General features: G+C 36.8%; 1 protein-coding gene and 1 long non-coding RNA gene across 2 annotated transcripts; both read right to left on the minus strand.

Moving 5' to 3' along the window:
- Positions 1-663: 663 nt before the first annotated feature.
- LOC111188235 (snaclec 5-like) lies at positions 664-1,930 on the minus strand. The gene is made up of 2 exons (XM_022677719.1): positions 1,927-1,930; positions 664-1,028 (listed from the first exon to the last, which is right to left on the minus strand). Exons 1-2 carry the CDS (start codon positions 1,928-1,930, stop codon positions 664-666), a joined length of 369 nt encoding a protein of 122 aa, XP_022533440.1.
- A 347-nt stretch (positions 1,931-2,277) lies between these two features.
- On the minus strand, positions 2,278-8,391 carry LOC103030232 (uncharacterized). The gene is made up of 4 exons (XR_002650989.2): positions 8,322-8,391; positions 3,801-3,839; positions 3,505-3,719; positions 2,278-2,345 (listed from the first exon to the last, which is right to left on the minus strand). It is a non-coding gene; the product is annotated as an uncharacterized LOC103030232 (long non-coding RNA).
- Between the last annotated feature and the right edge of the window lie 5,965 nt (positions 8,392-14,356).

Consider the following 14,356-nt stretch of genomic DNA (forward strand, 5'->3'; position numbering starts at 1 on the left):
CAGAACATGGCAGAAATTTACCTGTACACTACTCACTTCCAGATCAGTGTAGATTTAGGTGTGAAAATAAAGTGTTGATGGACATTATAATAGGGCCTAAAGACTTAGACCTAAATTGGAATTTTTTGTATTCATTTCCAAAGCTCAATGTAATTGTGCAGCAAGGAGAGGACATGAAGAGCGGGTGCACACGCAAGTAATATTTATTGAAGACAGAAAACAGACAAACAATGAACCAAAAACAGGATAACTAGAAAAAACCAAGATAATCGGAGTCCCTCTTCCCTCCATCTCGAGATTTACACCACACGCTGCATCCGAAAAAGCCACCAGCATTGTGGATGACCCCACCCATCCCTCACACGGACTCTTCGCTCTGATGCCGTCCGGCAGAAGATACAGGAGCATCCGAGCCTCCACTACCAGACTCTGCAACAGCTTCTTCCACCAGGCAGTCAGACTCCTCAACGCACAGAGACAGAGCTGATCCCCACCCCACCCACCACACACCCAACACACTCACACAAAAACTGAACTGAACACACCACCCCCCCTTTACACACACAAAGATATTTTGTATTTGTCTGTATATGTCTATCTTGTGTAATTAAACATTTAAATCTTGAAGTATTGCTTAACATTTGCGCCAGACCTTCTCGAAGGCTAGGTAAAGGGGGTACAGATGAAGTAGAGCTCATGAGTCTCTGGCAGACTGACCCACTGCTTACTCCCGGGCTGCACCGCTCCTGACCTCTCACCCGCGCTGCAGTCCTCCACCCTCGTACCGTTCCCCGGGGCCCAGTTCTGGTAGCAGACGGTAGATCCAATGACCCAGAACCAGAAGTCCTGAGCACAGGTGTGACGCAGGCCCAACCACACAAAGGGAGTGGAGACAGTTCTAGTAACATTCTCCACCAAGCGCTGAACTGTTTCATTGTGAACAGAGACCAGGTCCATCCGATTGTCCCTGCAGTATTTCAGAGCGTTCCACCACGTCTTTTTCTCTTCAACCAGAATCAGTGGAGTTTCTGCAAGCACAAAAATCTGATATGTTCATCCAAAATCCCTACTAAATTAAAGAATTTAATAAGATTTTAATAATATAATCATCAAGAAAGGCTTGACACTAGACCTTAGGCCTTGTGTAATCTTCAAAGGAAATTATAAAATCCATTAATGCAGGAGTGTCTGTAGTAAACAATGTGCATAGGCCCTTTTTCTCACTCCATAAAAATACCAAAAGTATATAATTTTTATGTGACTTGACCTGGGACTTGTACATATGTACATAAAGTGCAAGGATTGCAGTATTTTAAAAGAATTAATGTATTAATGTGGAGCAGGTTTGCTCATACAGCTCTGTACAAATATCAAAGACCCTGTGCCCTCTCATACACCATGCAAAAGGCATGTTGCGATGCTCTTTGCTATCTATGCTTACACCCTGTCAACAGTCTATTTTCACATCTTGCACCTGCGCCGCTACACTGATGTGTGTGGTGGTCTGAAAGTGAGGTGTGTTCAGGTAAATTTCTGAGGTGTTTCTATCTTGATGGCAGGAAATACAGGTGCTCCACTGATTGAGTAAAACCCTGACAACGGTCAACATTCAGCCACCCAATCCTATCTTAGTCATGTAGGAACTTGATGCACTTTAAGCACACTCAGCACGCGTACAACTTTACACATACACACACACACACACACACGGGCATGCTGCAGCACGCAAATCCAGATTTTACCTCACCAATAATGAGAAAAAGGAAAATTCAACTTTGCTGTTCCCTTAAGTAAGCTGCTGGTGCGAACGTGCAGGTCAGCATCCTCTGCTAAGACGAAAAAAAACACCGTGCTGTTAAGATACAAACTCGCCAAAGCCAGAGCGCACCTGCCTTTTAAAGGAAACGACAACTGCCCAAAACAAACCCATGATTAATTAAGAGAAATAGTATACGTCTTTTGTATGTTTCAAGCCGTGCAAGGCATATATGCACTCTCACGATACAAAAGACACACTGACATGCCCTAAATCCAGCTGCAATGGACGTGTTTGACAAATCCAGGTAGCTGCGCCACTAAAATAGCAATGTGCTATGATATCACTCTGCTTTACAGTCATACACGCAATTAATACACAATAACCCAGGCGTGTGATTTTGTGTGTGTGTGTGTTACTACTTACCGTCATAGCAGACAAAGTAATGTAAGTTAGTGCAGCTTATAGCGGTCCAGTTGTATGCACCTTCACTGCGTAATTCCCCACAGTTACCGATCCCAGCAGCACCTGGCTGACTAGTATTCCAGTATCTGTACGAGGCATTGCTCCCATCAGACCAGACCCAGGTCTAAGAACAAATTAATACCTAATTCATCATCCTCGTCATCATCACTATCATATTCATCATCATCATTATTATCATATTCATCATCATCACTATCATCATCATTACATTACATTTGGAAGAAGCTTTTGTCCAAAATAATGATGTACATTAAAGATAGGGTAATAGAAGTTTAAGGTAAAAAAAAAAAAAATTAAGACAGGGCCTAAAGGAGACCAAAGGGAAATAATGGGACAGAGGAGGAAAGGAGGGGAAGAAGGAAATGAGCTTAGAAGTAGTTTGTTTGTTAGAGGTGTTAGGAGAGTAAGTGCTCTTTGAAGAGCTCTGTCTTCAGGAGTTTATTAAAGATAGTGAGAGATTCTCCTGATCTGGTAGTAGAAGGTAGTTAGTTAGAGGTGTTAGGAGAGTAAGTGCTCTTTGAAGAGCTCTGTCTTCAGGAGTTTATTAAAGATAGCGAGAGATTCTCCTGATCTGGTAGTAGAAGGTAGTTAGTTAGAGGTGTTAGGAGAGTAAGTGCTCTTTGAAGAGCTCTGTCTTCAGGAGTTTATTAAAGATAGTGAGAGATTCTCCTGATCTGGTAGTAGAAGGTAGTTAGTTAGAGGTGTTAGGAGAGTAAGTGCTCTTTGAAGAGCTCTGTCTTCAGGAGTTTATTAAAGATAGTGAGAGATTCTCCTGATCTGGTAGTGGAAGGTAGTTTGTTCCAACAACTAGGGGAGACTAGGGAACTAGGCAGAAAACATCATCATCATCATCATCTTAGAAAAACCTAATGGATTTTACAAACAAACCTAATTACTAACTATAAATGAGATACAATCACAGGTGGAAGGTTTGTAATATCTTAAATAATGCAACAATCAAACTACACATGGATTATTTTGACTCCTAAACAAAAATAAGTGGCTTTATATGTTTAAAAGGCACTAAAAAGTATATGTTTAGACTTGTGAGTTATAAAAAAGGCTAGAATTATTTTAAAAAATAAAAACAGAATTAATATTTGTGCAGTATATTAACATGTTTGCTTAGAGTATAATGGAGTTTTCATAATTGGGGGAAATAGTGTGCTGGACCATGTGTTATATTGCCATTTTAAATATTTAAAATGTATATTTTAGTAAAAACACTGATTCTAATTTATCACACGTTACTTTTTACTTACAATACTGTTGTTTTGCATTTTGGGCATCAATCCTATCCAAAAATGGCCGGTTATTCCATTCACTTTTGCTATTATGGTGTTCATTTCCTCTTGGTTGTGAATGGTAACCAGATCAGTGAAATAGTCCCTGCAGTATTTTTGAGCTTCAGTCCAGACCATTGCTTGTTTCATCACATGAAACTGAGTGGTCCTACCCAAGCAGAGAGTCCACAGAGCTGTGGGATTAAAAGCTCTCATCAGTAAAGAAGCAGCAGATAATTGTACAGATTATTATAAAGCTATTTATATTACTGTACCTGAGAAAATCAGGATAGACTGCTGTGCTGAACTCATGACTGTGAAGAAAAAAAAACAGAATGTTCAGACCAGGGACATCTCCAGAGATGTAGGATTAAGGGGGCTAAGCGTTGAATAGGATTGTTCAGAGGTAAACACAGTTAAGGGCTACACATCACACAAAGACACAAGCTATAATAGCAGATCCTGAACATGCTATTGAAATAATGAGAATACTGACTTCTGAACTCTTAAAACTTTATAAATATGAACTTGTTTTCTTTGCATTATTTAATGTCTAAAATGTTATTTCAGCCATTTCCATTTTCTGCAAATAAATTATTTAAATGACAATATTCTTATTTGGAATTTTGTAAAAATGTTCTCTGTAGTTTATAGAATAAAACCACAATGTTCATTTTAAACAAACATATACCTATGAATAGCAAAATCAGATAAACTGATTCAGGAACTGAAGTGGTCTACACGGAAAACCATGCAGAACTAGAAAAGTGCATTTCCTGAAGAAACACAGGGTGGTTGTGCAGCTAAAATGGCTCCCGCCATTCACTATGATGGTTGCTATGGTGTTGCTAGGTGGTTTCTAAGGTGTTGCTATGGTATATGTGGTGGTTGCTATGGTGTTGCTAGCTGGTTGCTAGGTGGTTGCTAAGGCATTTCTATTGGATCCATGGTGGTTGCTATGGTGTTGCTAAGCAGTTGCTAGATGGTTGCTAAGGTGTTGCTAGATGGTTGCTGAGGCATTTCTGTGTTGTCCATGGTGGTTGCTATGGTGTTGCTAAGCAGTTGCTAGATGGTTGCTGAGGTGTTGCTAGGTGTTGGCTAAAGTGTTGCTATGGGATCTGGGATGATTGCTATGATGTTGCTAAGTAGTTGCTAGGTGGTTGCTAAGGTGTGGCTAGATGGTTTCTAAGGAGTTGCTATGGTATCCATGGTGGTAACTATGGTGTTGCTAAGGTGTTGCTAAGTGGTTGCTAAGGCTCTGCTAGGTGGTTTCTAAGGCATTGCTATGGTATTTATGGCGTTTGCTATGGTGATGCTAAGCAGTTGCTAGGTGGTTGCAAAGGCATTGCTATGGTATCCATGGTGGTTACTATGGTGTTGCTAAGTAGTTGCTAGGTGGTTGCTAAAGTGTTGCTAGATGGATTCTAAGGCGTTGGTATGGTATACATGGTGGTTACTATGGTGTTGCTTAGAGGTTGCTAGGTGGCTGCTAAAGCATTGCTATGGTATGCATGGTGGCTACTATGGTGTTGCTAAGCAGTTGCTAGGTGGTTGCTAAGGCGGTGCTAGGTGGTTGCTAAGGCATTGCTATGGTAATAATTGCGGTTGCTATGGTGTTGCTATGGTATTGTTAGGTGGTTGCTAAGGACTTGCTATGGTGTTGGTAGGTGGCTGCTAAGTAACGTATTTCCATAGATCGGGTAATAATATGTTTGCATGTTGCTTGGTGTCCAAACTTTTGACTGGTAGCTGCTTTATCCAATAGCTCCTCCATACACTCACAGGGGTTCCGTGCACCCATTCATTCCTACGGTAAAACATTTGTAGAACAATTGTACATCATTTCATACAGCATATTTTCGGAAAGAACAGGATCATTTCTGTAGGTCATCCGGGGTTGGTTTTGATATCTTAAAATTTTTACGTTCACGGGCGTGCGAATTTCTCCCCATTCATTTTCAATGGGCAAAAAAGCGTACATTTACGAAGTTTTTACGAAAACCGCACGTCCGATCAAAAGGTTTATACAAGTACGCCTCGCACCATCAGGCCGCACAATATGGAGTTGGAACGGTGTCGATATCTCGAAAACTGCACGTCAAAAAGTGAGGTAAAGAAAGCACCTATAAAAATAACAATAATATTTACGCAAAATAACAGTATAGTTGTATAATAATAATATAAGCTAATACAGAGATTAACACTGAACTGAATAAGTCCCTTTAACACCCAATCGGTGTCATCTGCAAATGTCTGATAGTGTGATTATCGGCACAAGCTTTGGAAAAAGCCAATTTTAAGAGGAAATGCCAAACTTCAGAGCTGCACACAGGGAAAACCCCTCAGAAATTTTCTAAAGGAAATAATAACCGTCACAGACTCTGAGGGCAAACAGTAGATCAACAGATAAGACCGGATAAACAAACAAGATAATTAACAAAATATAATACTGTATATATATATAATATAATATAGAATTTATAATACAATTGCATAAAATATCAAATACAATTGCGAACAACAACCTCATAAATTTGCTTGGTGCAAACAGAAACAGATACGATAATATTTGTGAAGATAAGTAACTTTGTAAAGATAAATCTACTAAAATATGAATAATTAGGTGGAATTGTGATAAATTTGATTAGAAAAAAAAACTAAAAGAAACTACTTCAGAAAAAAACACACATTTAATTTGGTCATACACCATTAACTAATGTAAGAACAATTAAACAAGTGAAATAATACACATATCAGAGTTACATTATCTTTAATATTTCTTTAAAAAATGTAAAAGGTAGGAATTAAACTTAATAAAAGCTTTGTAAATAAATGCTATCGATTTTCTAAACAGCAAAGTATGGCTCAGGCTCATTAATGCTCATTAACCTAAACTTTACACTTCCTTAAGATGTTTCTGTAACATTTTGTTTAAAGGGTGCCTTCTGTATACAGGGGCTTCATAATACTCGGAAAAAGACACATTAAATAATGCGTTTAAAAAGCCATTCTTTTTATTTATGATTTTTTTTTCTATTTAAGCTGATTATGATTAGCTTATGAAAGCACTCGTAACATGATACTGTATATGCATGAAAGAGGCTTTGTTGACACAACATGAGCATAATGCATACTAATGTATAAAGCTGTACAATATCATATTAAATATTATATTATATTATATTTTATTATATTACAAAAGAATATCCTCTCTGTGTTAACAGAGTTAGATATTGTCTGTTTTCATAAATTCATAAAAAGTTTATACAAACTCTAAATAGGATTTTTTTTTTGCATGAATATATTAGACCTATATGGATGTATGTGAATGACCTGTTAACATTAATTGATAAGTTGTTTGACCAAAGGAGGATGGGTCCCCCCTTATTTATTAGCCTTGATAATACTTGTGTGGAAAGGTTCCTCCCAAAGTTTGTTCCTCCTTAAGCTCTGAGGGACTTTTTCCAAGCCTCTGCTTGGGTTTACTAGAGGTTCTGTGTTCTACACTGCCTGGCCAAAAAAAAATCACCACCAAAATAATAAAGGTCACACACTCTAATATTTGGTTGGAGCGCCTTTAGCTTTGATTGCTGCACACATTCACTGTGGCATCGTTTTAATAAGCTTCTGCAATGTCACAAGATTTATTTCAATCCAGTGTTGCATTAATTAAATTTTCACCAAGATCTTGCATGTAGTCTGACCACTTCTCAAAGCCTCTCTTCTCCATCCAGCACATCCCAAATTTTCTCAAAGAGGTTAAGATCTGGACTCTGTGGTGAACTCTCTCAATCCATGTGTGAAAATGATGATCAGATGAAAATGATGAATGTTCTACACTGAAAAAATAGCTGCGTAAAATTTACTTAAAAAAGTTTTACAACTTTCTGCATTTGCTTTTTTAAAGTACATTTAATTTCAGATCAATTTAAGTAACTTCAACTTAGTTTCAAGTCACCTTTACTTAATTTCTGCAGACCATATTACCTAATTACAATTACTTAATTTATACAATATTACTTAAATAATTTATGATACATAATATATTATAATTCCTGAAATTTAAATATTTTTAGTTAAAACACACATATTACACTGTCTCAACACATGGATGGCATGTAATACATTATTTTTACTAAAAAGAATGTAATACGTGCCATTTGTGTGTTAAGACAGTGAGACTTGGTCTGCTTACAAAATAAATCTTTGATATTATGTAAATATTTGAATGTGTGTTTTAACTAAAATTATATATAATAATATTGTATAAATTAAGTAACTATAATTATTATTAAAAGAAAGGACTGATTCAGCAAAATAAATGAAGTAAAGTTTACTAAAAGTAAGGATTGACTGAAGTTCAGTTCACTTATTTACTCTATGTAACATTTAAGTCTTGAAACCGAGTTGAAGTTACTTTAATTTATGTGAAATTAAATTTACTTAAAAAAAAGCAAATGCAGAAAGGTGGAAAACTTTTTCTAAGTATTTTTTTTTTTTCAGTGTATCCATTGACTTACAGCCTTGATTAAGCAGCATGACTGACTGTGGAAAAAGCAGTTCCTGAACCTGTTCATCATCATTTTTGGTGTCTATATATTGATTTGATTCTTGAGCAATGCAGTTATTTGTATAAAGTGTAAATAAAAATGTGACTCTTAAATGGACCATCCAAATAAAGTGATACCAAACATTGCTTTGTAAATGCATTATTAAATAATTAAATAATTATGAATGTGTTGTGAGTTCCTCTTATGCAGTTACCCTTTAAATAAAAAGGTAATGAAGTTTCTTACCTGTTAAAGATTGTGTTGTCTGTTGCTCTTTTCGTCTATTCACTTTATGATGTGTGTACGTGTACAGAGGCATAAAGGAAACTACTTAGAGTCAGTACAGCTCTGTCTTTGTCTTATGCTTTGGCAGGTAATTAGGATTTACATAACAGGTTTCCAGAAAATATGCAAACAATATGCAAAGATACTGCGGCAAATACCACATCAAATCCAGTGCAGTAGTGCTAGCTATTTACAGAGGGTTTATGCGCTTAGTTCAGTGGTGTGTGTGGTGTGCTCACTAGTGTGTACAGGGGTTGAAACACCTGGTTTTAGACCACAATGATTTATTGTGGTGAGGGACAGTTCTGGTGAAAACAGGAGAGTTGAGGTGCACATTGAATTCTGCCGTGATTTGATCAGCCGTGGTTTTATTGGAGTTTTTTAGATACAATCCGGGTTAGCACCCGAACATCCCTTTCAGACAGCTTCCTCTTACAGCATCCACAGTTAATCCTGTTGGATGTGATTGGTTCTTCTTGGTGGTGTGCTGACATTACCCTGGATACCGTGGCTCTTGATACATCACAAAGACTTGCTGTCTTGGTTACAGATGCGCCAGCAAGACGTGCACCAACAATTTGTCCCCTTTTGAACTCTGGTCTCTAGTATGAATGAATGCCATGTGAGCCTTTTTGTGGAAAAAAAAGTTCTCCTGTGTTTCTATTTAGCAGGTAACTGCTGCTTGACTGGGGGTTTTATGCTGTGTCTCACAGCTGAGCCTGGTCAGTGCTAATTACCGCTAGGGATTCTGGGACTTGGAGTTTTTTGGCTCAGCTCCACCAACTTTTTTACTGCAGCGTCCAGGCCCTGGACACTGCAGAGACACTGAAGTTTTGAATTCTTGTTTGGGGTTGTGCAATAAAGTATTCCAGTTGGCCAATTCTAGACCCTAAAAAACTCTACGTTTTAAAACTTTTAAAACATTTTAATTTAAGTGATTACTATCTACAATGTTCTGTCCTGCATAGCATTTTACACACGGTTCTAAACATGCAGTAAAGAGAATGAAAGTATTGTTCCTTCATAGATAAGCTAATAAGAAATTAGCATAGAAAACATGTGACCTAAAAAACCAATAACTGCACACAATGTAGAACAATGCTTTGCCTTATACAAACACCTATGACTAAATGCAAATTAGCTTAGATAAAATCTGTTTACCGTTGTCTAGCTGAATAAAGTGTGGGTATTATTTGTAGATCATGGACAGTGATCCTCAAACACTGCTATCTTTTCATTCAAAAGGAACCGTCACATGAGAGATACAACAGTAATGATATAAATATTTACTAAGTAGATTTGTAATAATAATGAGTAAGAGCAGAACAAATCAATATTTGAGGTACTTATGAGAGAAAACTAAAACAATAAGTTACATTGTCTTTGGTTACCTCAATTATGGAACCTACAGCAGAGGAAATAACCTTCTCTGGTCCTTCTTGGTGGTATTATATGCTGACATTACCCTGGATAGCAAGACATGAACCAGCAATTTGTCCCCTTTTGGTCTCTAGTATGAATGAATGCCATGTGAGCCTTTTTTTGTGAAAAAAAAGTTCTCCGGTGTTTCTATTTAGCCCTGTTTTAGATCACTGAATTAGAGGTCTCTTGAAAAAGACAGGTTTTGAGATACATCCTTAGTTATAGCAAAGGTACATCACTGAGTGCTAGACAAAGTTAACTCTTAAACTTTGTTTAATGTCTAGATAACATTGATAACATTGATAACGTTTCTTTTAGCTGAAATAACGGTACAAAACTCTTACCCCAGTGATTTACTGATTGGGCAGTTTCACCACGTCGAAGACCCAGAGTCCACTCTATATCATAAAATCTGACATGAACGTCGTCCACTTTGACCGGTGTTCTGTCGAGTTGTGCTGCCTTGTCAAACTGTGCTTCCCTAGTGTATATTTAAGGTCTCTGTAAAATGCAGAATCAACCGGAGATCCGATTTAAACCTATAGTTACTTATTAACATTAACTAGCTGTGTAAACAGAAGCTTTAAGCTCCTCTTTGGCTATAGCTCCTTCTGCTGCAGCCCAGCTTTAGCTCTGAGCCGAGGTGGGCGTAGACACCCTAACGTTTCTTTGATCAACTTGTATTTCTGAGGATTTTCTTTTTTTAGCTACTGTAGACAGTGAGGCTGAAGAACAGTGTCATGTGCAGCATGCATATACTCCCTACGAACTCAGAGAGACCTATCGTATTACACAAAGAACAAGAAAAAGTGGAATTTAGCGCAAGGAGGTAATTGTGCTGTTCACACAACATGACTGATTATGCTGTAATCATAAGGTCTTCAGTTGTTGATACTTTCACACTAAATAACTGATCAGCAACACAGGATCACAAATTACACGATTTTTTACTCCAGGAAATCGTTGTCTCACCTGGCTGCTCTCCAGAAACACGTTTTGTCAGGAGAACATGCCAGAACTAAATACATGCGAGAACCAGCAATGCCCAACCAGAGAATATCAAGAGAGGAGAATACCCACTTAAAGTGAGTACAAAATGAATGTGTTCCAATTGAGCAATTGAGTAAAATCAGAGTTCCTACACGTCTGATCAATTTAAACTCAAATATGCACTTATGTCCTCAACACAGAACTATTTTAAATGTTTCAGCACTGCAGGCATAACTGTTTAATGTTTTAAACTCAATCAAATAAATTATTATTTTTTATTTTCTTTATATATTTGTATTGTTATTTGTTTGGATTACTGATAGATTAAATTGCCGGTTTGTGCATTGTATTTAGGTGCTGCTCAAGATATGGTTTTTCATTCTTTTGTGAGCCTTTTGTTTTCTTTTAAGATCTTTTCACTTCTTTTGTGGCTTCTTTAAAAGTTCTTTTTTCATTATTTGTGAGCCTTTTGTTTTCTTTCAAGATAATTTTTCATGTGCAATGTTACAGCAGCACAGAGGAAAAGGCCAGAGAAACAGGTCAAGAAAAAAAATAAATAAAAAATAATAAATCTATACATACAAAAAATTATAAATAAAAAAATATAATAAAGGAACAGTTTGGTCAGAGGAGATATGATTATGGTAGGGTGTGACCAGTATTATTGCACAAGGACTAACAGTGAATAAATAACAAAAATAAAAGGTGAGAAAATATTGCACGTTAAACATACTGCACAAATGCTGATAAAGAGATCACAGTAGTGATCACATTGCGAATTGAATATTGCACACAATAAAGCATTACAGCTACACTGACTACGTAGTTTTGCATGTAGTGATAAAAAATAGTTAGCCACATTCTGCTAATCTTTTCATTTTTATGTACATAATAAATTTAATCAGAACTAATTCCAACCTTTTACCTTTTTTAGAGTTAAAACTGCCCACACGTTCAGCCTGAGACCAGCTGTCTGCTGGCTGACTACGGCCACCTGCCACTACTTACAATAATAACATTGAGAAGAAGTGGAATGATATTCAATGTGAGCAAATATATTCATACTTTGGTGTAAAGAGGCTCAGGGAAAAAAAGACTAACATCCAGGAAATAAATGTTTAAAACCATTTCTGACACTGTCACAAGGCTTTAATCTGTCCTATCCGAGTCATGTCTATGAGTTTCTTTTATCTAGATCAGGGGTGTACAAACTTTTTTTGTTGGGGGCCAAAAGGAGAAATATATTTGAAGTCATGGGCCACAGACTCTGTAATAAAACAAATAATGAAATATACCACTTTAAATAATAATTTTTTCCTGATTATTTCATTTACACACCATTTTACTTGACTTACTATCTTTGTTTTAGACAGTATTGTGTAAACTAAGATTTTTAAAATTGATGTTCAATTTCATGATGTCTCTTAATATTAAACTCCTTAATTACGGCAACTTTTAGACTCTTTTGCCCCGTTTTTCTGCACTAGAAATGCACACTCTCTCCGCTTTTAGACTCTTTGGCCCGTTTTTCTGCGTTAGAAATGCACACTCTCTCCGCTTTTAGACTCTTTGCCCCATTTTTCTGCGCTACAAATGCGCACTCTCTCCGCTTTTAGACTCTTTGGCCCGTTTCTGACACCTAGCGATCAAACTTTGAATCTCACATTATAAAAACCTGCTTAACAGCGGGCCAACTTTCATTCTATTTCTAAAATACCTCGCAGGCCGCTCCAAAAAAGGAAACGGGCCGCAAATGGCCCGCGGGCCGTAGTTTGGACACCCCTGATCTATACTGATTTTCACACTTCTATCCTGTGTAACGATTAGGAATAAAAAATTAAAAAATATTTTATCTCTAAAATGTTAACATTACAGAAGTCACAGAGGCAAAGTGCTTAACAGAGAGATAAAAGACGTAATACAAAGCAATGTTTAAATAAAAAGCTACAAGACATAATAAAAAACGTCAAACTATAAAGTACTAAAAGTGTGAAAAGTAAAAATAAAACAAAAAAAGAAAAAAATAACCTTGGTTTCTCTCTCAAGCCTCCTTGGGTTTTTTACCATAAGCGCTGGGTATATCTGTGTTTTCTCCATTTCCTTATTACTAAGCAAAAAAAGTTGGTCTCCAGAAGATACTCTGTCCTTTTTTTTTCCAGAGAATACAATCTGAAAAAGATACAAAGATACAAACAAAGTGATTGCATATTGACCGCCTTTTTCCTTTAGATCACCAAAGCTAAAAAATCCTACTGTATATTCTTGGTCTGGTCTAATCCAGGAATTAACACAGTTAATGTTTATGTTTAATCCTTTAATCATATTTTTTCCCTACCCCTTCTCTCTCATTTCTTAAATATTGATAATTATAAAGTCATAGACTCCTTATAGCATAGCAGCCAGAGTCTATGTATATATATATATATATATATATATATGTCTATGTCATTTCCAGATCAGTAATGGCGGCGCTCGGAGCTAAAGCTAGCATTATGGGATGTAAACAGTGGTTTTTAATAAGCTTTTTGTGCACTTTTTAAGTTCTTAATGCCTCATTTTAAATGTCAGGGCTCTCTGGATTCTAACAAGGAGGTGTTGAGCTACTTTGAGCTGGATAACGGTGGAAAAAGTGATGTATCAGGGCAAATTATGCTCCGTGTCACTGAGTCTGAAGGGTGTTTGGACAAACTTAAAATTTCTGGATCTCTAAACGCTGTGGGAAAACGGAGGTGTGCTATTCATCAAAGGTAGGTACTTTTTATCATGTTTTACTACAACAAAAGTCAATTTTACCCTGAAATGGTTGTAGGCTCTGTGCTGGTCCAACTTGGTGAGGTTGGATGCAGAGGGTAGTATGTTTTACTGTGTTTTTTATAAGTTCAGGACAGTTATGACAGGGATGAAGTCCCTCATGTTTTTCCACATGAAGATCACTCTACAGTAAATACACAGTCATAGAGTGATAAATATCTTAGTTTTTCAGAAAAAGGATGTGAGCACAAACAAAAAGATATGATCTACAAAAATGTCCATGAACACATTTTAGCACATGACTCTAACTTATACAAATACACACAGCAACTTTAGTGGAACCATCATCACATGGAGACATCATTGGCCTAAAAAAACTGAAATACTTCAGTATATGATATATTTAACTTTGGAATACATATTTAATTAAACTGACTGAAACTCAATTCAGAAATTGAAATGCTGCAAGAATATTGCAGGCCAGTCAAGTTCTTCCAGTCTCCTTGCAACTTAGTGACTTGTTCACACCTCACATACCACAAATCATAGAAAAGTGACCATCTGAACATGGAAAAGTGAATTCTTCAATTTCACAAACAGTTATTTATCCAGATGCAGCTAAACACCCTGCCAAACATAGGCTACAAGCTTGTCAAAGTCTTGCTGTAGATTAAAATATCATCCAAGTAGACAAGCATACAGCAGGTAGCTGGAGCATTCATTGAACCAAATGGTAATACTGACCATTCAATGCAATTTTTGTAGGCTCTGTGCTGGTCCAACTTGGTGAAGTTGAATGCAGAAGGTAGTAGGGCTTCACTGTAATCTTTACA

The sequence above is a fragment of the Astyanax mexicanus genome, chromosome 8, assembly GCF_023375975.1.
Source record: "Astyanax mexicanus isolate ESR-SI-001 chromosome 8, AstMex3_surface, whole genome shotgun sequence".
Taxonomy (NCBI): Eukaryota; Metazoa; Chordata; class Actinopteri; order Characiformes; family Acestrorhamphidae; genus Astyanax; species Astyanax mexicanus.